Source organism: Copadichromis virginalis, linkage group LG22 (genome assembly GCF_057382275.1).
Source record: "Copadichromis virginalis isolate Kocher_CV1m ecotype Utaka linkage group LG22, C_Virginalis_male_GT1.1, whole genome shotgun sequence".
Lineage (NCBI taxonomy): Eukaryota > Metazoa > Chordata > Actinopteri > Cichliformes > Cichlidae > Copadichromis > Copadichromis virginalis.
In genome coordinates, this window is record NC_140638.1 from 33,553,806 (window position 1) to 33,579,663 (window position 25,858).

Consider the following 25,858-nt stretch of genomic DNA (forward strand, 5'->3'; position numbering starts at 1 on the left):
ATCCGGGACCTGTAAAGGTCCAGGAAGCAGGCAGAAAACATCTCTGCAGACCCCTCACATCCCAGATAAAAACTGTTCAAACTGCAGCCTTCAGGGAGGCTCTACAGAGCGCTTTACTAAAACCAGACGCCACAAACAGCTTTCCCCCCCGGCTGTCACACAATGGCGTGTCCAGCGGGGTGGCCTGGGGGGGCACAGGCCACCCCCCAAACCAGACTGGCCACCCCAGGTGCCACCCCAAAGGCAAAACAATAAAATTCAATCAAATATCAAATGTCCGATTATGTTTTCACGGTGACGCTCAGATATCCGAGTGTAAGTGAATGCAGCATCGCTTCTGCGCTATGTGCATCACGTTAGCAAAGGTAGGAGAGCCAAGCGCGAAAGAACTGCAGGAAACTATTCTTCGGTGAAAGAAAACGAGGACAGAATAAATGTCCCGGTAAGTAATATTAAGTTTGTTGAGTTTACTAAACTTCGGTGAAATTAGAATACCAAGGAAAAAATAACACTTAAAGAATTATTGCAGCCGTCGAATATTTCAGACAGTATGCTACTGAGGGCAGCTAACATAAGAGTTATGAGTTATAAGATATAATCTAAGTCGTAACATTGCTGTATGGAGCTGCAGATTTGGTTGCAGGTTAACATAGCTGGACTGGCCATCGGGCATACCGGGCATATCCCCAGTGACTTATTTTTTATTTTTTTTGTAACGGCATGAACAATGAGAGGTGGTGGATTGGCCAGATGCAGGTCGATGTGTAGAAATAACTCCGTTGTTTGGTGGTGGCTATGACGGGGCTTCCACAGAGGCCAGCAGGTGGATGAGGGAAGGGGAGGCAGGAGGAGAGACCCGAGGCAGCCACCAGTCCGAGTGTCAGGTGAACTGAACTTCAGGTAAGAAGTTATGACCTGCAGTCTATCTGGGTCAGATATGAACCAAGTTTAGGTGGAGTTTATTTTCATGTTGCTGACTTTTTACTGTCAGTTGCAATAACTCATACTGCGTTCTAGCCAGCTTGATGGAGTTTTTATACAGCTGGGTGGTGCTATGATGTTACTGATAGTGAACTTTATTTTATTCATAAGGTTAGTTAGTAGAGTTGCCAACGGCTCCTTAAAAAAATGGAATGGTCCCTCATTCAGAGAAAATATTACACGTTTGTATTGAGCTGAGAAGAGACGCAGTTTGTCCCGGACTTTAGCTAGAATGGAAAAAGACACAAAGCTGGATTTATTCTGTCTTTATGCTGCACAGCTGCCTCTTCTTCTCTCATTCTCTCCCCCTCCCTCTCCTGTTGCTACTTCAATCATGAAACTGATCAATGATCAGCTGATCGGCTTTTCTCTCTTGTTTGTTTATCGCTCACTTTGCGCCAGAAAGAGGAAACCAGCGGATGTCACGCTAAACAACAGCAGCACGTTTAAGCTTGATCAGCTGTTGTTAGAATGTATTTAATATTAATTTCTAGTATCAGCTGATGTTTGCTGGAGCCACAGCTGTAAAGCTGCTGGTCATGATGTCTGTTTAGATATGTGGTGAGAGGGAAACATGAAGATGAAACCAGGAGATGTCCTTACTGGATCATCAGAGCTGAACAGGTGATGGAGAAACAGGTTTACCTTTTAGGTGACATGAATGAGTTGAAGGGAAGTTATGAACTGTTTCTGAGAGACAAATAACACCAGGATCCTTTTTTATGTAGCTGACAGCTGGTAACTGTGCAGGGGCGGATCTAGCAAAGTTTTGCCAGGGGGCCAGGTAGGGCATTAACAGGGAGAGGTGGGGCACAAAGAAATACTTTTCTTTCTTATTCTCATTTAAAATATCTAGCTTTTATTAAATAATTATCTAAATCTTACAACCAAAGTTTTTATCTGACGTAAAATGTATAGAAATCATACATATACCAACAAGACTGTACATCACTGTCACAACAGGGTTTGTTTTCATTCAAAGGTTTTATGGCTTTAATACCTGGTGGGCCGGTCTGTAGTGAAAATGCCCGATTTTCTGTCCCAGTCCAGCCCTGCAGGTTAATACTGGCAGTGTCACCATGCCAGCTGACTGTATTTCATCATCAGCCAGTGTTGTTCTTGATCAATATTACCAAAGTTTACCATAAGGCAGCACAGAAAGTATTTACTTGCTTTCAGGTTTTATTCAAATGTTAGTCTTTTCAGTTGTTTCTCCACTTTTTTCCTGTTTCAAAATCAAACACCAGTTTGTGAGAAGATTATCTTCTTTTTTTAACAGGCAGATAAAGTTTTGCATTGGCATTGGCTAATTTGTCAATTGTTTGTTACAAATGTTCGTATTTTAATATTCAAAAATGTTTTTGCCCAAAACATATGTGCACTACATGTCAGTAAAAATACTATGCAAATACTGCTGTCCTTGAATGCTGAGTAAACATTGACAAAGCACTGATTGTATCTCTTGTACTTTATCAACGCAGTATCTAAAAACTTTGCACCGTAGTGGTTAAAATCTCATTCTAATAAGAGTTAAAAGTGCATTCGGTTATTAGGTTTATAGGATTATTGAATTATGGTGAACGGTTGGTAGAATTGTTTTTAACATTATCTGCCAATTACATCTGCCACCCTTCTCCAAATCTGTGCCCCTACCTGGCCCCCCCAACAAAAATTTTCTAGACACGCCACTGCTGTCACACTGATGAACATTGTGACTCAACCCACTGTTATATCATTCAGGTCATATGCACATATGCCAAAAATGAAAAATATGTCGAGGCTCAGATTCTGAATTTCAGACACCACCAAAATGTTGTTTTGTCATTAAACGACTGAAGTTCAACCTATGAACACAATTCAACATTAATGTAGTCAGAACACTGACTGTCAGCTGCATTTCATGTTACTTTGAGTAGATTTAGTTAAGTGTTTAATCTTAAAGTCATTTCAGCCTCATCTTCACTCAAATATTCAGATCATCTCCAAGATTCAAGGTGACAGATGACTTATCATTCATAAATGTGTAACATACACTAGGCCATAAATGTTTGCAGTGCATGGAAGCTAACAGTCTCAGAGCATCACTGTCCAGATGGAGTCCAGATGGAGACTATTGATTTTATTCTGAGCTGATAAATAAATGTAAACGCTGTCTCAATTACATATTTACGACTGAGTGGCTGTAAAAACATTCAAGTTAATTACACAAAATAGCAAACTAACATAAATCTGAATTTCAGTTTTTGTAAAACTGTAAACTTGTACAAATTAATTGGCTCCTTTATGAGTGAGGAAAGGAATCGGTGTGTCAGTCAGCTGGTTCAGGGGCAGCAGGAGGGCAAAGGTCAGTGAGAAATTCAGAGTTTGTTAAAGAAAACCTGTTAGCGAGCAGATCACAGTGATTGTTACCACGGCAGCTGACTCAGAGTTAAAGTTAATTCTCTTTCTGGAACAGGAAACCCTCCTTTCAATTCATTTCATTACTTAAACCCGGGTATATCATATTTGTATTCTTTATTCTTCAGATGTGCTTATCTGCAAATAAAACAGCCTAATGTAAAATTACAAGTGAAACTGATTCCGTAGTCAGATAAACAAACACGGTTGTATTTAAAGAAATATTCTGAACGCGGTCATCCAACACAATGGTGGCGGTAAAGTGAGGTGGCACCTGACTCATTTGGCGAAGAAGAAGAATTTTAACGTTGTTGGCGATCCGACTTCTTCACGTCATCAGGTCGCTGTGTCACATGTGTGTGGGGCTGTGAAAGCCTACTGGCTTAAAAAAAGAAGAGAAACAAACCAAATTTTTAGCAGCTGTAATTTCAGAAAATTGTAGTTAAAATAATAAAATGCCCAAAAAGGTGAAAGAAGAAGCAGAGTGGGTGGACGATGAAGCAACTCCGGCATCTGGTGAGAGACGCGTGAGAAGCTAGCCAGTAGGCTAAGTAGCATTACAGCTAAGTTAACGATAAGTAGCACAGATAAAGAGAATATAAACAGAAACAATACCGAAAACTCACAGTCTTCATTTAAAACTGCACGCTGCCAACAGTCGCTATCTCATAAATAAGCGCAACTGTCATGAATCCTGAGTATTGTCTGATCTGTTGAAGCCCAACTTTTACCAAATCGCTGTTTAGCTTAAATATGGTCACGCAGAGGCTCAGCACCGGTCGACTCAAGCTCATGTTGGTGATGGTACAGTACAGGTTTAGGGAAACAACCTGATGCCAAACGATGGATCAGCAAACAACATGCTTTAAGCTATTACACCACGCACCCATTTCCTAAGCTAATGCCACACTGTTAGTAATAACCCGTGTAACATAAAGGGAGAATAGTAAAAGAAAAAAGTAGAAACTGATATTTAATGAACGACAGATATGTCGCTGAGCCTTACCAAGTGGTCCGAATAAACTGTACTAGCTAACACACACACACACACACACACACACACACACACATACATATATATATATATATATATAAGGATCCATGTTGCAGCATTTTAGAGGATTTGCAATTACGAAGTACCTAGGATCTAGATTTAACATGTGTAAGGCCTTCAGTATGGTAAACTGCCTGAAAGGCATTGCGTTTGGATTTGTACTTAAATACAACTGATTTGACAGCATATAGTAAATCCTGTGGTCTAAGCCTTCCTGAAGGTCTTTATATAAATAGAGATGGCATGTTCATTGTACCTGCATAGGGTTTCTTCCCACAGTCATTTATGTTAAGGTTGTTCTGAATTGGTTTCTAGGTGTGCATATAAGATAACTGCAAGTTGTCAGTGGTAAGATTGGTATAGCAATGCCAGTGTGTTTCCCAGCAGATTTGGCTGTGTAATTTCCAGCCTACTGTTGAGAAACTATTGTTAAAACAGACGACAAGCCCACCATCATTCATCTACGGATCCTACTGCTCTGAAAGGAGTGAATGGTTCTGTAGAATCGACTATAAAAAAAGTACATTTCTGAGCACAGATGCTGATCATTTAAATAATGATTTTTCGATGGCAGTGTGACTCTAAAGTGCTGTACTGTTTGTACGTTTTCTCCCCAACAAACACAACAATGTCGATTTCGCACCATCAAAGGCGCCTGCGGGTGAGAGAAAAGTGTATAAAGTGTGTAGTGAGGGGTTTTCCAGCCTTAAAACATCTACAATAATTGTAAAAAATAAAGCTGGCTATTTCACAGATTTCACCTATCGCGGGTTATTTTTAGAACGTAGCTACCGTGATAACGAGGGACGGCTGTAGATTGAGACGGGTGTTTTGCAGAGTTATATCTGGGTAAATCGGACAGCTCAAGTGATTTTGGAGTATTTAGCTAGAGGAGGGCTGAGTTTTAGAAACTCTTCTACTGTATAAACGTGAAATCGCCCTGCTGTGAAACCACTGCAGCGTAAATTAAACGACATGCTGTTTGGTTGCAAGTATTTATCAAAGCAGAGTCACTGCCACCTGTGGGCGACTAACTGTCCCTGCAAAAGAAAATACACTGACTGACACATGGGACAGTGTTAAAAAACGATGTTTAAAACTGACTGAAGTTGTAGTCAGTGTTTAAGATCCAACATTACAAATTAAAAAAGAAGTAATCTGTGTGCTCTGTGATGTGTGCACTGTTGAATAAAGACAGGAATTTACTTAGGAAAAGGGACAATGCATATTAATGAACATTTTAACAAATGTAAATATGCCAGGTTATAGCCTTGGGCTCATTTCCATCTGCAGACCCTTGTGCAGGTTTTGTGCTCACTGTAGATGTTATGGAGTGATCTCACTCTGGAAATGTGATTTAAAAACCTTAAATGCTGAAAACCACTCTGATCATTGAGAAATGTAACTTAAGACATCCAGAGAAGCTAGACTGTGTTTTTGTTTGGGTTTTTGGGGTGTAAATATTCTCCAACTCCTTCCACTGTGTTATTTTAAGTTGGCAGGAATACTGAAGACCAGACGGAAAGCTCAGCTCTTTCCAGCTCAGCACCTCTCAGCGGCACACAAGGTGCAAAACAAGACATGTTTTGTTAGCCCTAAATGTGTCGCCATTTCCTGTAGTCCTTAGTCAGTCGTGGTTGTGTGATTCATTTGTTTTCACGTGTTTCTTTTCAAAGTTTGTGCTTCTGAAATCAGCACAAACAAACATGCATAAAGCCAGCCAACCCCGTAGTGCTTCTACCTTTGTAGTACAGCTTTTGTCGCACTGACGTGCACTGTTGGTAAATTCCCTCTTCCATTCTACTAGGTTATGACAGTTACTATTCTAGCTTTATACACAGAATTTCCTACATCAGTGATGCCCAGTTGTGTTTCTGTAAAATTTCAAATCGCTTTTCTTTCAACAGAAAAAACTGTCAAAAAGGGGAAGAAAGATAAAAAGGGGAAAAAGTCTGTGAGTACATGTTTAATATAACATATAACATTATTGTTCTTTAGACAGCATGTCTCATTGGATGTGTTTTTCTCCAGTTTTTTGAGGAACTTGCCACAGAAAAGGTGGACGTGGTGCCTGTGAAAGACATGCATGGAAAACAGGTAATCAACATGACATGTAGGTGTTCAACTAAAACACTGAAAAGAACAGCATTCACTTTCTGTAACTTAACACGGGCAAAAAGACAGGAACATCTTACCAGAATTGGAAATTGTATCGCGTAGGCTGTTTTTTTTGTTTGCCCCCCTCCACCCTTTTTCACATTGAATTCCAGCTCATTCAAAAGCATGTGATGGAGCAATCCATCTTCCTGCCTGTAGGTTAAACAGCCCTGCTGAAAAAGAACCTGTGTCACTAAGCTCAAACTGGTCTTGAATTCTAAATAAAGCACCAGAAACAGTGTCTTTAAGATTCTGACTACTTGTAACATTTGAATTTTTTTCAAGCCTCAGAAAAAAAAGAAAGATCGGCGGAAAGGAAAAGGTGACGATGCAGATGATGAAAATGTCATGTTGACACTGTCAAAACTCTCAGTGGAAGCAAGTGATGAGGATTCAGGTATATTTCTAAAACAATATCATTCTTTTTCCTCATAAAGTGTATGACGCTGTTTCAATGTACTTATCTTTTGCTTCCACAGTCACTGTCTCCAGTAAAGGAAGTAAGAAAAAGGTTTGTCAGCACTCACAAACACTCTGCTTGACCTCCGCCATCAGCAACATTCACACGCCGACTCTGTAAAGCATCTCTGGTCTCTTTCAGGGTGGGAACATCTTTGCTGCTCTTAGCCAAGGACAGAGTGATGAGGATGAGGAAAGTGATTTGGATGAAGATGAAAAACCTGCAGAAAAGGTGGAGTACTCCATTTCATGTGGGTTAAGAGTGTTAACAGTTAATATTCCTGCCAGTATGGCTGTGACCATAATGTGGTAGCTTTATCTAAGTGCAGGCATTTAATTCTATAAATATATATATTACCAATGCAGACAGACAACACTTGCCTCAAGGGGCTTTAGAATATAAGAGAAGAACCTTGGAGCATTAACAATCAGACCTGTGAGCAAGCACAGGAAAAACTCCTTTCTAGCAAGAAACCAAACAAAAGAAGCTGGTGGTGCAGGAGAGCATGGAAACACAAGGACAAAACTCAAACAATGGAAGAGACAAAAGTTAATGACAATGCAATAGAGACACATAAGCCATCTGTTGGTACATCCAGCAGTCTGCTACAGTCTGCATAAAAAAGCATTAAAATCACAACATAAGCTGTGTTCTTCCTGCTTCAGATAGACTGTGTTTATATCCATGATTTCATGTTATTGTTTATCAAACGGGGAAACATGTTTGTGGTCTTCTTTTGTGGTCGTCTCAGTGAATCTTGGCTGGAGCGTGCCGAAACTTGCAGTTTTGGAATCTGTGAGATCTCGGCTTTTAGAAAATGTGTGGTTTGCTTGGTTACGTGAAGTCGCGTGAAGTCGTGGGTTGGTAGTTTGTGTTTCACTCCCGCATTCACACCCATGGGCAATGTAGATGAATCAGTTAACCTATCCCCACTAAGTGCATGTCTTTGGATGGGGGGGAGGAAGCCGGAGTACCCGGAGAGAACCCACGCAGACACGAGGAGAACATGCAAACTCCACACAGAAAGACCCCGATGGTGGAATTGAACTCAGGACCTTCTTGCTGTGCAGCAACAGTGCTCACCACCGTGCCACCGTGCTGCTGATATTCAGTTTCTGATTTTTTTCTTTTTGATAACATAACAGCGCACATACAGAATGTAAAACCTTTGTACTATTAAGAGAAGGCTGGTCAACATCTCTGACTTCTTTATTCCAGCGACTGACTCAGTGTTCTCTTTTTAAAAAATGCATGCTTGCATCAGATTTCCTTCGGTCTGCTGCTGGACACTTAATGTGTCTCGTCTGTAATGTTGGTCTGCAGACATTTTCCACTTTACCAAACAGCAGTTTCTGATTCTTTTACTGTCAGTCAGGGTCTGATGAGGAGGATGTTGAAGAGAAACCTACAAAGAAGACCAAGAAGGCTGAAGTTCAGTCCAAGGTGAGTCCTGCTCACATCCATACCTGTCAATGCGAGTTTCTTGGCAGCAACCGTGAACCATTACAAACATTAAGAGGTGCAACACCTAGAACCAAACAAATACCAGTCAATTTCTATTTTAAAGTCTTAGAGTCACTGGAACACGAAGAAGTTGGACAACAGCACAAGAGGAATGCCACCTGTTGGATAATGATGGAGTTGGTGTGCTTTTTCTCTAATGATGGGTTTTTAATCTGTCCACGTAGAAAGAAAAAAGTGCTCAGAGACCACGTAGCATGGATGAAGATGTGGAAGAGGAGGGTAGTGACATAGGTGACACCACAATGGTAAGTCTTTCTCCAAAGGTGTTGTCCTGTCTTCTCTGCTTTGCTCAGTGAATAAACCTTTTCTGACTATTACCCTCAGAGTGCAGAGGATGTCATCGCAGAGCAGGCCAAGAAGCCAGAAGATGACCTGTATGCTAATCTCACCAAAAAGGAGAAGAAGAAGAAGAAAAAACAGGTAATTACTCTCCATGCTGTTGTGTCAGAATGTTAAGAGAACTACCAAACCTATGAAAATAGCTGAGTCTTATTTAAAAACGAAAAGCAGTTAAAACTGGCATGAAAGTAAATGGCTGTATACTCGGTCATCGATCCGTCTGTCGACCTCCCGCTCCCTTCTCCCGTCACTCGTGAACAAGACCCCGAGTTACTTAAACTCCTCCACTTGAAAGGGTGGAGTGCCCAAGTGGGCCGTTCCAAGTCGAGCTGGAGGCCATCAGCTGATGAAGCCAACAGGACCACACCCAGAATGAGATGTCACTAAGTTCATATGCGTGTGAAGGCCTATATAGTGCAACTGCCTTTCAGAGTCAGAAGCCTTCATCGTCACTGTTTATGCTGTCAGTGTGAAATGAAAACATAAGAGCAGCCCTGCAGGATTGTACACATTTTTGTAGGCACCATAGGCTGCTATGGCATCACGGGTATAATCTCTGTGGTCCTGATGTAATTAGCATATTTTGTGCCTTGCTGTTGTTCTCATTTGTGTGGTTGTGCGTCCATGTGTGCGCCGTTCCTTTCAGATGGAGTATGAGCGTCAGGTGGCCAGTGTCCGTGCTCAGAATGCACTGGAAGGAGATTTCTCCATTTCCCAGGCTGAGATGTCTTCCAGACAGGCCATGCTGGAGAACGCCTCTGATATCAAGGTTATTATAGCTTTCTTGACACTTGCAGTGTTCTGCGACTACTGCCTGAAATTCTGTCCTATAAAGTTCTTTGAAAAACTAAGTACACCCCATGATTTAATAGCTTGTCGAAGCACCTTCCCTGAAAGCAACAAGCACACCAGAGCAACACACACACCAGAGCAACACACACACCAGAGCAACAAACACACCAGAGCAACACACACACCAGAGCAACAAGCACACCAGAGCAACACGCACACCAGAGCAAAACACACACCAGACCAACAAACACACCAGAGCAACAAACACACCAGAGCAACACACACACAAGACCAACAAACACACCAGAGCAACACACACACCAGACCAACAAACACACCAGAGCAACACACACACCAGAGCAACACACACACCAGACCAACAAACACACCAGACCAACAAACACACCAGAGCAACAAACACACCAGAGCAACACACACACCAGAGCAACAAACACACCAGAGCAACACACACACCAGAGCAACAAGCACACCAGAGCAACACACACACACCAGAGCAACACACACACCAGACCAACAAACACACCAGACCAACACACACACCAGAGCAACACACACACCAGAGCAACAAACACACCAGAGCAACACACACACCAGAGCAACACACACACCAGAGCAACAAGCACACCAGAGCAACACACACACCAGACCAAAACACACACCAGAGCAACACACACACACCAGAGCAACACACACACACCAGAGCAACACACACACACCAGAGCAAAACACACACCAGAGCAACAAACACACCAGACCAAAACACACCAGAGCAACACACACACCAGAGCAACACACACACCAGAGCAACACACACACACACACACACCAGAGCAACACACACACACACACACCAGAGCAACACACACACACCAGAGCAACACACACACACCAGAGCAACAAACACACCAGAGCAACACACACCAGAGTAACAAACACACCAGAGCAACACAAACACACCAGAGCAACACACACACCAGAGCAACAAACACACCAGACCAACAAACACACCAGACCAACAAACACACCAGAGCAACAAACTAGAGATGGCACGATACCACTTTTTTATGTCCGATACCGATACCGATATCATAAATTTGGATATCTGCCGATACCAATATGAATCCGATATAATGTTTTTTAATCAACAAAACTGTTTTTTAAATATCTTGCTGCATTTTGTATAAGTTCATACTCAAGTTTAAAACAACAACTACACTAAAGCTATTCTGTTATACCTGTATGCAAAAAAAAAAAAATTCATAGTTCAGCAATACTGATCAATCTAATAAACTTAGACCTACACCATCCTCCCTATTCTGGTATTTTAAAGAGTACTTAGCGTAAATATTAAGCAACCTAACTAATAGGGTTCCAACTCCCAGCAACAACAAAAATAAATAAATAAAAAATAGGGAACCACCCCTCACGCTCCACCTCATGATGCTTAATCGACGTAATCAACCTTAATTTGATGCAGTGTGAAAAAAAAAATGCACGGAAATCAATTCTTTTTCAAGAAATATTAAATAGATTCAACATCTTTCTTCAACAAAATTGCAGACTGCACAGATGGTACCTTCCCAAAGGAAAAAGTACTATAGCTTACTAGGGTATATTAGATTTAACAGTTACTATATGCAGTAATGGACTTCTATACATTTTACATCAGATTAAAAATTTGGGTGTAAGATTCAGATAAATATTAAATAATTAAAAGCGAGACATCTTAAATGAGAATAAGAAAGAAAAGTATGTCTTTGTGCCCCCTTTTCCCTGTTAATGCCCTATCGGCCCCCCTGGCTAAACTTTGCTAGATGCGCCCCTGCACAGTTACCAGCCGTCAGCTACGTAGAAAAAGATCCTCGAGTAGAAAGTAATATTAAATACATTCTAACAACAGCTGATCAAGCTTAAACGTGCTGCTGTTGTTCAGCCGCTGGTTTCCTCTTTCTGGTGCAAAGTGGGCCAAAAGCAAACAAGAGACACGGACTCGCGACAGAAAAGCCGATCAGCTGATCATTAAGCAGTTTCATGATTGAAGTAGCAGCCGGAGAGCGAGAGGCAGTCGCTCGTTAAGCTTAACGCAGGAATGCTTTACAAACATTCAGAGATGGACTTACACACTTGCTTTACTTCTCTCGGGGATAACTTTGTCGGAGATGAAATGCCGGGTTGCTAGCGAAGCTCCACATGCTATCCAGACCACCGACAGGTCCCGCATGCCACAGCCGCTCTATCACGTGATGCATACTGCTCCGACGTGCTAACGTTCTGAGGTGAGTTACGGCGTGTTGCAAGTTTTGTGAGGTGCTTTCGTGATACACGGATTACATCGGATTACATTTTTTATTTTTCTCCGATATCCGATCCAGTAATTTAGGTCAGTATCGGACCGATACCGATACGTAATATCAGATCAGTCCATCTCTACAACAAACACACCAGAGCAACACACACACCAGAGCAACACACACACAAGACCAACAAACACACCAGACCAACACACACACCAGAGCAACACACACACACCAGAGCAACACACACACACCAGAGCAACAAACACACACCAGACCAACAAACACACACCAGACCAACAAACACACCAGACCAACACACACACCAGACCAACACACACACCAGAGCAACACACACACACCAGAGCAACACACACACCAGACCAACAAACACACCAGACCAAAACGCACACCAGAGCAACACACACACCAGAGCAACACCCAAAACTTCAGAACTGAACCTGTTGGTACAGGTGGTCCTTTTAATCCCGGACAAAGTGATAACGATGTGCTTAGGCTTTCCCAGTTCTGCAATTAGCCTCCTTGAAACCTTTCACTTCATATGCCCAAATACTGAAAAGGGTAAAAATTAACTAGGTATAGGAATTGCTCTTTTTTTTTTTTCTTCTTTTTTTTTTTTTTTAATATTTTAAAAATGTAGTGTTTTGTTTTTTTTTAAATTTCAAATATTGTATAACAAGACAAAAAATGGAATTCATTAAACTACCAAATAAACAAATTGGTACCCTCTTTCTGGCAGCACTTCTGCTATAATTTTGTTCGTGTTTTTTTTTTTGTTTTTTTTGTTTTTCTTTGAGCAATGAGGAATTGCTCATTTATTTTTGTTTTCCTCATTTTGTTTTTGTTTTTGTTACATTTCTGAATGACAGATTGTTGTCAGACTGTTCTTTCCGATCTCTGTCAGTGACTTTCTGCTCTGTGTGTTTTAGCTGGAGAGGTTCAGCATATCTGCTCATGGCAAGGAGCTCTTCGTCAATGCTGACCTTCTGATTGTGGCAGGAAGAAGATATGGTTTAGTTGGACCAAATGGGTAAATATCTTTTTGTCATCAGTACTTTAGCAGCACAGACACTTTTCAGTACCAGTTTCAAACTTGCTCTGTCATTTCATAACTGACTTTTGGGAATTTGACTATATTAATGTACAATATTTGGATGGAAGACAAGAAAATGGAGGAAAATATATGAAGCCCCTCAAGTTGCACTGTTGCACAGAATATCTTTATTTATTTATTTTTTTCAGATCATTTTGAATCTTTTCATTTTCAGACGTTTTTCACATAGCTCTGCCCTGTGGGTGTGTTTCCAACCATGATGGTAACATTGATTACTTTAGCTGCACTGTGTACCAACAGTATGGATTTTTCTATTGTCGTGGTGGGACATGGTCTGTTCATTTTTCAGATGCGGAGACTCTCTCACTCTTACAGTCAACAGGAAACGTGGCGTCTTGGCTCTATGACATTTTCACAATCATAATGAGAATACTGTTGTTACAGTCGCTCCAAGACAATAAGAACAGTAACAGACTAACTCAGTTAAATAATAAAATATATCACAAAGTTAAAAAATATATGAAATAGCTCTGATATAAATATCCAGAATATAACAGATTAAATATATATGATTGACATTTTCCTCTTTTAGTGCAGAAGCAGCTCTAACGAACAAAAACCGTTTGGCACGCTGCTTGTTTGGAATTTAAAAATTGTTGCGTGACTAATATGAGGTTTTGACAGAGGCTGACGTTTTCTGGATGATTAAAAAGCATCGTTTTAATCACACTTTGTCTTGTCCTGACATGTAAACCCTTTTTTATATATAACATGTAATTGTATGATAATGGACTGCACCACAGTGGCCAATACATTTAGTTACTGTAGATTTCTTTTTAAAAATGCTATATTGAAGTTTGGAGGATGTGGTGTAAAGCAGCTACCGTCACAATGGTCACTTTGTTCTCTGCCGCATCCTCGTCTTACAGTCACTTATATTTATAACCGCCGTTAAGCCGCTGCAGTACGATAGGTGTCGCCACTCAGACAATACCACCACATAAGCGCTGATGTAGAAAGAAAGAAGTGGAAACTTTAACCCAAGACTTTGAGTGGGTTTGTTCCACAAACACTCAAGTTTTTAAACTGTTCCAACGTCGTCCGCTGTATATCTGCATGTCTCTGAGCTTCTATGTGGGAAAACCATTAAAATGGAGGGGCACAAAATCGAGAGGGGCCCAATCGGCCAAAGTGCCACACAGTGTCGACACATGAAGGGGCGTTGGCTGAGCACTTCACAAATGATCAACACCAACTCACCGCGATCAGGTACCCTGCTGGGATAATGAGCTGGCTAAAGGAGGAGATAAAAGCCACTGACATCAAGACAAGTTTCACCCCAAGTCCAGCACCCTGATTCTGTACGCTGAGCAGAAGGAAGGAGGCCGGGGACTGGTGAGCATCAGCACCACCCAGGATGAGACAACAAACATCCACGAATACATCAGGAAGATGGCCCCAACCGACCGCCTGCTCAGTGAATACCTTAGGCAGCAGAAACCCAAGAAAGAGGAGGAACCATCATGGAAGGTATGTACCACCAGCAGACAGAGGGGGTGGCTGACATCCAGAAATCCTACCAGGGGCTGGACAAAGCTGGACTGAAAGACAGCACAGAGGCACTAATCGTGGTAACACAGGAACAAGCTCTGATCTGAAGATCCATAGAGGCTGGGGTCTATCACACCAGGCAAGACCCCAGGTGCAGGCTGTGTAAAGATGCCCCTGAGACAATCCAGCACATGACAGCAGGGTGCAAGATGCTAGCAGGCAAGGCATACATGGAACACCATAACCAAGTGGCTGGCATAGTGTACAGGAACATCTGTGCCAAATACGGCCTGGAAGTCCCAAAGTCAAAATGGGAGATGCCCCCAAGGGTGGTGGAGAATGACCGAGCTAAGATCCTGTGGGACTTCCAGATACAGACGGACAAAATGGTGGTGGCTAACCAACCGGACATAGTGGTGGTTGACAAACAGAAGAAGACGGCCGTAGTGATACCGAATGACAGCAACATCAGGAAGAAGGAACACGAGAAGCAGATCCCGGGAACAACATCGGAGATCTCTGTCCAGAAGAGCGCAGTCCTGGGAACAGCTAAGATACTGAACAGGACCCTCAAACTCCCAGGCCTCTGGTAGAGGACCTGAGCTTGGAGGACAGACCGCCTGCAGGGGCGAGAGAGGAATGTTTTTAATATACATGTGTGCTTCAATGTTTGGTTTTTCGTTTATAGCGCTACTTGGTTTCTTCAGCATGGGCTCAAACACCAGGACGTATGTAAATCACACCAGGCACTTTGAATCAGAAATAATCTGATTTCTCGTGTTCATTTTTTCTTTCAGAAAAGGAAAGACCACTCTACTGAAGCATATAGCTAATAGAGCTCTCAGTATTCCTCCTAACATTGATGTGCTGCTGTGTGAACAGGGTAGGTGATAAGTCCCTCTTGTGCTCTGTCGTTTTTCTGCTGTGTGCCCTTTGTTATCACCCATTGACTCTGTGGAATGCTTTTGTTTGTTAGAGGTGGTCGCTGATGACACGCCAGCAGTTCAGGCGGTGCTGAAGGCGGACACTCGCCGCCTGAAGCTTCTGGAAGAGGAGAAACGGCTCCAGGCTCGTCTGGAAAAGGGAGAGGATAGTGTAGCTGAGAGGCTGGATAAGGTTGGTGTCCATGTGCACTACCAGACCTGATACAGTATACAGCTTATGAACATAGTCCTGCTGCCATATTTAACAAATTAATAAAGGCTTCCTAATTTATGGTGGCTATGAGTTAACCTTCAACTTTAAATGCATTAACAGTAAGTTATACAGCAGTGTGAGCAGAGACACCCTCGGGCATGCCACGTAAAGTGTATTTCAGTACTTTCATCGCTGAGCCAGAGGCTCCGTTTCAGCATTAGGTAGAGATGTAACGTTTGAAAAACCATCCAGCAGTAAAATAATTCCTCACAATGTTCTGGCAGACGGTGCTTCCCTTGTCGACAGCCTTCCCATTAATAATGGACCCACATTAAGAGTCCTTTGGTGATCTTTGCTGGCCTGTATGCTGATTATCTGACTTTTCTCTCCACAGGTCTATGAAGAGTTGAGGGCAATAGGAGCTGCAGCAGCTGAGGCCAAGGCGAGAAGGATATTGGCTGGTCTGTCATTCACTCCTGAGATGCAGAACAGACCCACCAAGAGGTTTTCTGGAGGGTGGAGAATGAGAGTTTCCCTGGCCAGGTGCGCTGCAGCAAACATCCTCAGTGGAACTGGTATAGCATCAACCTGTCTCAACCTTAACGTCTGTGCCCACAGAGCCCTGTTCATGGAGCCCACTTTACTGATGTTGGATGAACCCACCAACCACTTGGATCTGAATGCTGTTATCTGGCTTAACAAGTACGAGTCATCTTTCTAACCAATAACAGCTCATTTAAATTTCTAACTGGTTCTCATGAAACATGTTAGCCTACTTCTCACAGTGAAAGAGACTCAAGTCTCTAATTATGGTGCAGTTCCATACACTTTCCAACTGGTATTGTTGGAACCAGTGGTGCTGGAAAGAACTTTTTCTGTCTCTGATTTCAGCGAATTAAATGACATTTAACCATTATTATTATGATAATTTTGGACAAGTAGGTCTTATCTTAATTATTAACTCGTTTAAATTTGGTTCGTGTGAAAAATGAATGACACAACATTGCCATGATTTGTTGTTAATTTATTGAAATTGCTGTACAGAAGAAAACGTCACATTTTTCTTTCCTACAGTCTACAGCTTCCATCAGCTATGAAAGTAGCTTCAGTCTTAGTAATGTGACTCATTTGTTGTTCTTGACTGTTCTTTCCCACCTGCAGCTACCTTCAAGGCTGGAAGAAGACTCTCCTCATAGTTTCCCATGACCAGAGTTTCCTTGACGATGTGTGCACAGATATCGTCCACTTGGACAACCAGAAACTTTACTATTACAGAGGGAACTATTGTAAGTGACAACGTGTCATCGCTAGTCACTAATTACTTGCAGAGAGAGAAGTTTGTGCGAAACTATGTGATTTAGTTAAAGACATTAGGACCGCTTTACCTCAGTTCTTCCTCATTTTTTAAGTGACCTTCAAGAAGATGTACGTGCAGAAGCAGAAAGAACTGCAGAAACAGTACGACAAACAGGAGAAGAAACTCAAGGAGCTGAAGGCTGGTGGCAAGTCTACCAAACAGGCTGTGAGTATGGCTTTCTCTTCACTCAAGTACACCTGAGCACCAAATCAACTAGTTACAAAAATACTGTCTTCTCAACCAGGAGAAGAAGGATTTAAAATTTAAACAAAATCCAACCGTTTAGGCTGTCAGGGGAACCCGTCTATGATCAGCTGATCACTCTGTTGCAGTTAATGCTGCTGTAATATGCCTGCAAGGTCTAGACTCGGCAAAATATTTCTTAATTTCCAGGTGACACTTTTATCCGTCTGTTGTGAGGCTAGTGTCCCTGCTGACATCACTTACGTTGTTCCATTTCAGGAGAAACAGACTAAGGACGCCCTGACCAGAAAGCAGCTAAAAGGCAAGAAGAAGGGAGGTCAGGAGGAGGAGAGCAATGAGGCCACAGAGCTGCTGAAAAGACCCAAAGAGTACACCGTAAAGTTCACCTTCCCCAACCCACCTCCTCTCTCACCACCCATACTGGGACTGCATAGTAAGAACATGTGCACCTGCTCCGAGCGTTCAGTCTACTCTCTCTGATTCCCAGCTGTACAGGAAATGTTTCAGGACAAGCGACATGTGAATATCTCAAATATGAAACCGAGCTTGCTGTGCTCTGGGCACCCACAAACCAAATTTCTTTTCTATTTTCTTTTTAAAGCCTTTAAGTAAGAACAAAAAGAGAGTTCTTAGTCCAAGCTGTGTCCCAGATGTCACACCGGCACTTTTGTTAACATGCAGCGTAGATGGACATCATTTATTTGAGTCATTTTTTTATCAGCATTTATTAAAAAACAATGTTGTTTTTGTGCATAACAAAAAGCTCACACTTGTGCAGTCAAAATGTAAACTAACAGACGCTGAGCACAATAACAAAGACAGATTTCACAGCTGCTCTGTTCCCAACTTCTACTGCGTGACCGACAGCCTGGAGTTTGAAGTCTGCTTCGTAACCATGTCTCTGAACAGGTGCCATTTATGGCCCTTATACACACACAATACGGTAATATTACGTTGAAGCACAGTACGTATCACTCCGCGAGGCTCCGGACTACGGTAGCCGTAATGCTCCAACAATCCATCAGGCGGTGCGGCTTCGTAGTTTAGTCGAACTAAAAAATTTTTGAGCGCCGTGTAGCACAGAAAATTGGTTTGCAGTCAGTAAGCACAACCAGAACTCATACATAAGGCGCGCTGTGGATTTTTGAGAAAATGAAAGGATTTTAGTGTAAGCATATAGTCCGAAAATACGGTATACGAGTTTTGTAAGGTGGTTTGTTTCGGGGCAGGAGGCTGGGATTCAGCACACAGTTTCACACACTCTTCATTTGCACTTTATGGCGCTGTTGTAAAGGGTGAAAATACTGGTAGTGCTCCAACCTTTAGTCGGGACACTTTCCCAACATTCTCTACAGAATACGTTATTCTGCTGCTCGTCTGACACTCCAAATAAGAGTAATAATAATTATGACCAGCTCCTCTTTGATAGCTGCCGTGCCCATCTTGTGCTGCCTGCAGGTGAAGCGATGGGGGAGGAGGGGGAGTTGTGTTCAGTGAAGGCGAGGCAGAGTAACGCTGTGTAGAGACAAAAGTGGACGAAAGAGAGGCAAACCTGCGGCTCCACAAGTATAATTATAACGTAACATAGACTATGTCGATATAAAGGATATTGTCACAACTTATATCTCGTATAAAAATATATCGATATATTTAAAAACTCGATATATTGCCCAGCCCTGCTGGCACACTTCATTCATATTCACATCTCCCCCCCTCCTCCCCTACTGAGCGTGTGCTTCTTTCATTTTTTAATTCAAACCTAAACAATACACTTCATCTACTTACTTCTCCAGTGTAGTGAGTGGATGGAAACACTGTGTTACTCTTTCCTGTGACAGGTCACCTCCTGTGATCCTGGTTCTGTCCGTGGGTCCTAACAGTGTATAAATATCAACATAAAGCAGTTAACAAGTGGAGTCTGTGTGTGTTCAGTAAATACTTTAAATGATGCCATCTTTAGGACAGAAAAGCCATAATGTAGAAGATTTCCTGTGGCTTGTTTAATAATGTAACAGTCATTTCATCTCGTTGATGAAAACATTTGTGCCACCTGCAGGTGTAGACTTTGGCTATGAGGGTCAGAAGCTGCTGTTCAGAAATGTGGACTTTGGTATTGACATGGAATCGAGGAGTAAGTATTCGGCTTCATAAGAACACTTTCAGTAAGTAATCGGGTACTTTTTAGCCTCTCATCTACACGTAAATGTCATTTTAGGTAACGGAAAACAAAGCTTTTGAAAAACTCCTTCCAGGGTAACGACTTTGACATCGAAGACGTTGAGATTTTGTCTTGCGTCTTTCTGTTTTATCCAGATTGTATTCCATGTTATTGCTTGTAGGCTTGCGAGACACATTTCTATACAGGAAGGATTACATCACCACCTGGTACCCAGCATCTTCTAAACTAAATGTGGAGGCGCTGCTCACTGTGTTGTTGTGAATCAGATGCTGTAATGTATCACATTTTATTCCTCTCTTCCTGCTGTAGTTTGTATAGTTGGACCCAACGGTGTTGGAAAGAGTACCCTGCTGTTACTGCTTACTGGCAAATTAAATCCTGTAAGGCTGGAGACGTAAAGCTGTAATATTCAAATTTACAAAAACTTACAATCTGCTGACTTAACAGGATGTTTCACTTTTCAGACTAAAGGTGAGATGAGGAAGAATCATCGGCTGGTGAGTAACTTCCTACTGATGCTTTAAGGGTTTTACTTTTAACAGTTGCAACCATTTTGATGCATAGTTCCCCACTTTCAGCAGCTCAGATGTAACTGGACGATCTCTCCCGTACTCTGGCTGTTAGCCGTCTTACTCTGCTGTCTTCCTGACCTGCACACAGGCACAGCAGATGGCTGCCCCTCCCTGAGCCTGGTCCTGGAGTTTTTCCCTCCTTCTATTGATGCTTACAGAGGGGTTTCTCTCTAATATTGTAGGGTTTTTAGCCTAATATTTAAAAGTCGATGTACAAACAGTTTATTGAGATCTTTCTTCTACAAGTGTCTTTGGATGTTGGCTGTCTTTTGTTCTATTCGCTGTGAAGGTGATCCCACATGGTTTAACTGATAATGTTCCACTGTCTGGCTTTGCTTCACTGCACTGACATATTATATTTGGGATCATTGTCGTGCTAAAAACTGAAGCAGTGGCCAATTAGACCCTTTCTGGTTTTACATATCGATGGTCAACCCACTTATGTGTTCTGTAGGTTTTGACACAGCCTGAAATTATGACCGAGCCGCCACCACGTTTTACAAATGACTCTAGACATTCACTATTTACCTCTCTGCTGACTTCGTCCATCTGTGTCGATGATGATTTGAATCGAAAATTGGATTCATCACTATATAAGATCAGCTCCCACTGATTTTCAGTTCCGTTTTGGTGGGATTTGTCATACCTTGGTCTTCCTCTGTGGTTGAGAACTCATCCTTACGAATGGCTTTGTGACAGCTACATTTTCTAATGAGGGTCTTGTTTTATCCTCCATTTGTCAGATTTCCTCCATTTCTGCACAGAGTGTGAAAAAGCAGCCAACATAAAAAAAAAAAAGCTTTTCAAAAAGACAAAAAAAGGAGGTGTGGCTGAAGACTTTTGCACGATAGTGCTTTTAGTAGCTTTTCACTGGAATTCAGATCAGCTTTGTGGTACAGTGCCATTTATGAGACACCAGACAATCAGACTAATGAGGCTGGAAAACATGAAAGAGGCTGGAAAGTTGAGAAAAACTGTTCGCACAGATGAAACCAAGGTTAACTTTGCTGCTCTCAGTTTGTAGACCACAAAACTTGCCTTCTGTTTTACTAGGAAACACTGAAGCTACAGCCGATGTGGAAATCTGGAATACTGTTTTCACCAGCTAACATGTAGGTTTTTTCTGTGTGCAGAAAGTGGGCTTCTTTAACCAGCAGTATGCAGATCAGCTTAACATGGAGGAAACGGCCACAGAGTACTTGATGAGGAACTTCAATCTTCCCTACCAGGATGGCAGGAAGTGCCTGGGACGTTTTGGCCTCGAGAGCCACGCCCACACCATTCAGATCTCCAAACTCTCTGGTATAAACATAAACTGGTGAACGAGAATGTTTATTGTACTATCTTGTGAAGGAAATATTTTCTAATAGTGTCTGGATTTTGTCTTCATCAGGTGGTCAGAAAGCCAGAGTAGTGTTTGCTGAACTGGCCTGTCGTCAGCCTGACGTACTGATCTTGGTAAGCATTGTTCGGTCTTTTGCTCTTCCTCGTGATGAACACTTTCTACTGTCTTGTTGATTAATCGCTTCTCGTCTCACAGGACGAACCTACCAACAATTTGGACATTGAGTCAATCGATGCTTTATCAGAGGCCATCAATGAATACAAAGGAGGTGAGACTGGCTGCTTGGTCAGTTCAGTAGGGATGACTATTCTAACTGCTTACATAATTCACACATCTATTTCAAATGCTTGAAGTAATGTGCTAGATGGAAAGCACTACTGTGGAACAATTAAGAAATTCTTTATTTATCCCATATTTGGGAAATATTTTTATTTTAAATACTTTTAAATGACTCCATCCCTCTGTTTACTCCTGGCTTGGGCAGAACCTTTCGAAATGATATGGCTGTGCCTGCCTTTATTAGGACCGCCTCCTAGCAGACGCACCCATATCAATTTGAAGTTATCACACTCACAGTTATGTGCCCACACTGTCACCGTGTGGACGTTCAGAATAATTATATACATGGAAAAGTAATTGCAACTGTTTCTTCACCAGCACCAAAGTCGTAAATGAAAAAGTAGGGACTTCTGCAGCATCGTGGAGTAGGCAGCTAGGGGTACATGTAGACGCGCTGCTAAAATATAATATTTGTACTCAAAAGAATGAGTGAGCTTTGGTTTTATCAATAAATCTTTAGACTCCAGTGTGTATCGGAGCATTAACATCTTGACTTTCTCGTCCAGCTGTGATTATCGTGAGTCACGATGCACGGCTCATCACAGAGACACAGTGCCAGCTCTGGGTGGTGGAGGACTGTACCATCAACCAGATTGATGGAGACTTTGATGACTACAAGCGGGAGGTGCTGGAAGCCTTGGGAGAGACTGTGGTCAGCAAGGCCAATCCCTGATCAGAGCTGATGCCAGGGCACACACCTGCTGAGCCCTCCAGTGTGTGTGAGCACACATAATATGGATCTTCCTCTGGACTGTAACATCTTTATGGGGTTGAAGTTGCACAGATACTGGATTATAAATATGTAGGTGATAAAATGTCTTGAATTATAATCTGCTTAAATAAAACAGGAAGTGATTCAATTTTTCATTGTGGTTTATTGTACAGCTTTGTGCACCTGCAGAACAAACATCACAGGGGCTAAAAACAAACTCATTTTTGCAACAGCATGATCAGCGTCTCGCTCACTTTAAGTAAGCTTTATATGTCTTTTTGACTTTGGCCACTTCATTCTCATCAGGAAGTATTTCCCCATACCATGTATACCAGTTGTCACCTAAAGTTAAGGATGAGGGTGGTGGTGTGGAGCCCACAGCATCATGGGAATTGGAGTAGTCCTCCCCTGAAAATTCCACATATGGAATCTGAAAAGGAAGCAAGCCTAGAAGAGAAGAGTGTTTTTAAAATGATGTCTTTGTTCTCTCATCAGTAGCTGTAACTTAAATGGTAAATGGTCTACACTATACACAATCATCCACACAGTCACACACTGGTGATGGCAGCTACATTGTAGCCACAGCCACCCTGGGGCACACTGACAGACACTGGCGCCACCGGCCCCTCTGACCACCACCAGTAGGCAACGGGTGAAGTGTCTTGCCCAAGGACACAACGACCGAGACTGTCGGAGCCGGGGCTCGAACCTGCAACCTTCCGATTACAAGACGAACTCCCAACTCTTGAGCCACAATCGCCCGCTTGACACGACTTACCACTCGTGTCATTTCATTTTATTTCTAACAGCAAATAAAACTACATTTGAGGTCATAGTTCTTAACTTGTAGCCTGAAACTATACTTTAAGACTGAGCCAGTTACCTAGCATGTAGCTAAGCTGGAAGTTAGACAAATTAAATGGGTTGCACAGAAGATGGTAGTTGTTGCACTAGAAAAGATTAGTGCAAGAAGGTGTGCTTATTTAAAAAGGTGCTATAAATGCACTATAAAGTGCAGTATAAGTGTTATAAAGTGCTCTGGTGGAGATGAGTGGCAGCTAAGGCTATCACGATTCACCTACCGTGATCTTGTGCTGTGTCAACTGCCTCATTTAGCTTCTTCTGCTGTTTCATACACACACCTGAAGGCGGCAGAACCATCAGAACATGAGTGGAACATCCTGCTGCATTAATACACTTCCTAACATTGGTGGTATTACAACTTGCCAGTTCGAGTGGAATCCAACACCATTCCAGTGTGGGGACTAATGAATTGCTGCAACAACTTGACATTCTGCAAGAAAAATAAATTGCAGCTTACCAACAAATGATAGACTTTTTACACGTGAAGAGCTGGAGAGGACCATAGCAGAGTAACAGCGCAGCCACAGGACCAGTATCTACTCCTTTGTATGAGGAGGACCACTGCCCTACAAAATGACCTCCAGCAGGCTGCTGCTGTGCAGGGTTATGACCAAACTGTCATAAAGACGCTCTGATCATTCATTACTGAGAGAAGTAGCTGACAAGATGTTCTCATTCTGCTTTGTTCTTTTCATTAGTGTCAAAAAAATGAAAGTACTGATCTGCAGACAAATCAGACATGCAATTTATTTTTGCCAACCACGTGATGTATAAGAAAACTACAGCTGATACTGGCCTGTCGCTGATACGCGCCAAGATAAAAACTTCACATCATAAGAACAATATTATTTATTTAAAAAAATTTAATCTGGCCCAAAAGCTCCGGCTCAATACAGAAAACTTCAATATTCTCCAAGTCCTTAGTTGGTGTGTGTGAGACCAACATAGTAACCCACCTGATGGTGAATGATGATGTTTGGATCACGACAAATTGGGCAGGGGTTTCCACATATCTTGTCACCTCTCTAGAGACAGAAGTGCCCTGGTTATTTTGACAATCTTAACATAAGTGATCTGTGGTTAAAAAACAACAACAAACAACTGAAATATTACAATGCAAGTCTTGCGAGTCTTCTGAGGGGGGATGCCTCCTTTGTGGTTCCTCCTGTAGTCAGCCCACACTGGACTGCTTCCATACCTTTCAATATACTCTGTCAGGGTAAGGAAAAGCAATGAGATCACAAAATGTGGACAGAAGGCAACACGTCTGTCGAGGTACCTACGGACACTTACCTTCACTCTCCAGGTAATCCCAGGGCCTGTCCTTGTAGCGGGCTAAAGCCTCAGTAGCCTGAGCAACAGCCTCGTCCTGAAGCGATGCTGCTTTGCAGTACGAGTGTCTGGGATGTATAAATGGAGACAAAGAAAGACATGTCCTTGCAGGTAGCCTCTGTAGACGGGACTGAAAGCACAAGAAATGACCTCATCACACCATAAAACATCAAAACGTCCTTTTCATAAATGTAGCCTAAAGCCATTTGAGAACTTTGAAAAACTGTTTAGAGTCTAATTCTAAATAACTTGTATATCAACCCCAGTTCAATCAAATGAAGTGTCACTAAGCTGTAAACCCCTCCACCCCCAGGCAGGAGCAGCGTGATATAGATCTATACTGGAGCACACACCAACTAAAGACCAGCTAAACCACTATCGTGATGAAAAACATATCAATTAGTGTTTTCATTTAATTATTATGCCTCACTTACAAAAAGATATCTGATATCCGTAGGACCAATGTCTATGTGGTAGAAAAACCACAGCACTAACAAAAGCGGTACAACACAACAAGGCAGCATCCAGCGTTTTCCCCGCACTTAATATTCGACCATACATGTAATGTGTTAGTCAGCACGTCACATCGTTTTAATGAAATATAATACCTGATACTGACGAACTGAATACGAAATTAAAGGCGACACACGACATAAAAACGTCGCGATGTACTTCATGGAGGTAGCCATTTTCAGATCCTACCCGGGTTAGAGGTAAAAGGTGAAAGGTTAAGTTGCTTCTCAAGTATATAATCTAAATCTAAATCATTTCGGTAATAAATCAATCTTAGTTGATGTAAAACTCAATCCTGCCATTTTCATTTCAATTAGTTGAATAAAGACGATTATTTTAAAAATGACGCGTTCCCGTTAGCACAAACATGTGACATTATAGCACGTGACAAACAAAAAGACTAGTCGCCATTTTGAAGGAATATTGTTTACTAAATTTAAATATCTAAGAATCAGTAAAACTGGGGTTTGTCGATAAAATATGTTGATGTAGTTTTGTCTGATTCGAATTATACAAAAATTTAACGCATTAATGGCGATTACGAGGAATAATTCAAAATTAGATTTCCAACAATGTGAGATGCGCCATATTGTCCTTGATTGGCAAAGAACGACCGTTATCCTCCATTTTGTTTCAACGAAAACGTAAAAAAAACGTTT

General features: G+C 41.9%; 2 protein-coding genes across 4 annotated transcripts; one reads left to right on the forward strand and one right to left on the reverse strand.

Annotated features, from left to right (window-relative positions):
* Positions 1-3,496: 3,496 nt before the first annotated feature.
* On the forward strand, positions 3,497-22,643 carry abcf1 (ATP-binding cassette, sub-family F (GCN20), member 1). 2 transcript variants are annotated; one of them, XM_085446770.1, is made up of 26 exons: positions 3,497-3,894; positions 5,928-5,999; positions 6,340-6,386; positions 6,464-6,529; positions 6,875-6,986; positions 7,069-7,100; positions 7,191-7,280; positions 8,421-8,492; positions 8,738-8,818; positions 8,898-8,993; positions 9,559-9,681; positions 12,970-13,070; positions 15,443-15,528; positions 15,622-15,761; positions 16,177-16,325; positions 16,401-16,484; positions 16,944-17,068; positions 17,192-17,304; positions 17,602-17,776; positions 19,400-19,474; positions 19,832-19,902; positions 19,987-20,019; positions 21,228-21,396; positions 21,488-21,552; positions 21,635-21,707; positions 22,285-22,643. In XM_085446770.1, exons 1-26 carry the CDS (start codon positions 3,834-3,836, stop codon positions 22,449-22,451), a joined length of 2,478 nt encoding a protein of 825 aa, XP_085302896.1. In that variant the 5' UTR covers positions 3,497-3,833; the 3' UTR covers positions 22,452-22,643. The 2 variants fall into 2 exon arrangements, with proteins under 2 accessions (XP_085302896.1, XP_085302897.1); XM_085446771.1 differs by lacking the exon at positions 5,928-5,999 and having other exon boundaries at positions 3,566-3,894.
* On the reverse strand, positions 22,634-25,824 carry mrps18b (mitochondrial ribosomal protein S18B). Of its 2 annotated transcripts, none has more exons than XM_085446776.1 (7): positions 25,295-25,824; positions 24,648-24,816; positions 24,468-24,565; positions 24,311-24,379; positions 23,718-23,784; positions 23,573-23,632; positions 22,634-22,937 (listed from the first exon to the last, which is right to left on the reverse strand). In XM_085446776.1, the coding sequence occupies exons 1-7, from the start codon at positions 25,373-25,375 to the stop codon at positions 22,741-22,743; spliced, it is 741 nt and encodes a 246-aa protein (XP_085302902.1). In that variant the 5' UTR covers positions 25,376-25,824; the 3' UTR covers positions 22,634-22,740. The 2 variants fall into 2 exon arrangements, with proteins under 2 accessions (XP_085302902.1, XP_085302901.1); XM_085446775.1 differs by lacking the exon at positions 25,295-25,824 and adding an exon at positions 25,121-25,272.
* Positions 25,825-25,858: the final 34 nt, after the last annotated feature.

Coding starts and splice junctions, on each gene's coding strand:
- abcf1 (XM_085446770.1), top strand. CDS start 3,834: ATGCCCAAAAAGGTGAAAGAAGAAGCAGAGTGGGTGGACGATGAAGCA. Junction 8,493..8,737: donor AGGCTGAAGTTCAGTCCAAG/GTGAGTCCTGCT, acceptor CTGTCCACGTAG/AAAGAAAAAAGTGCTCAGAG. Junction 21,708..22,284: donor CATCAATGAATACAAAGGAG/GTGAGACTGGCT, acceptor TTTCTCGTCCAG/CTGTGATTATCGTGAGTCAC.
- mrps18b (XM_085446775.1), bottom strand. CDS start 25,210: ATGCTGCCTTGTTGTGTTGTACCGCTTTTGTTAGTGCTGTGGTTTTTC. Junction 23,785..24,310: donor ACATCATCATTCACCATCAG/GTGGGTTACTAT, acceptor TTTTTCTTGCAG/AATGTCAAGTTGTTGCAGCA. Junction 22,938..23,572: donor TGACACAGCACAAGATCACG/GTAGGTGAATCG, acceptor CTTCTCTTCTAG/GCTTGCTTCCTTTTCAGATT.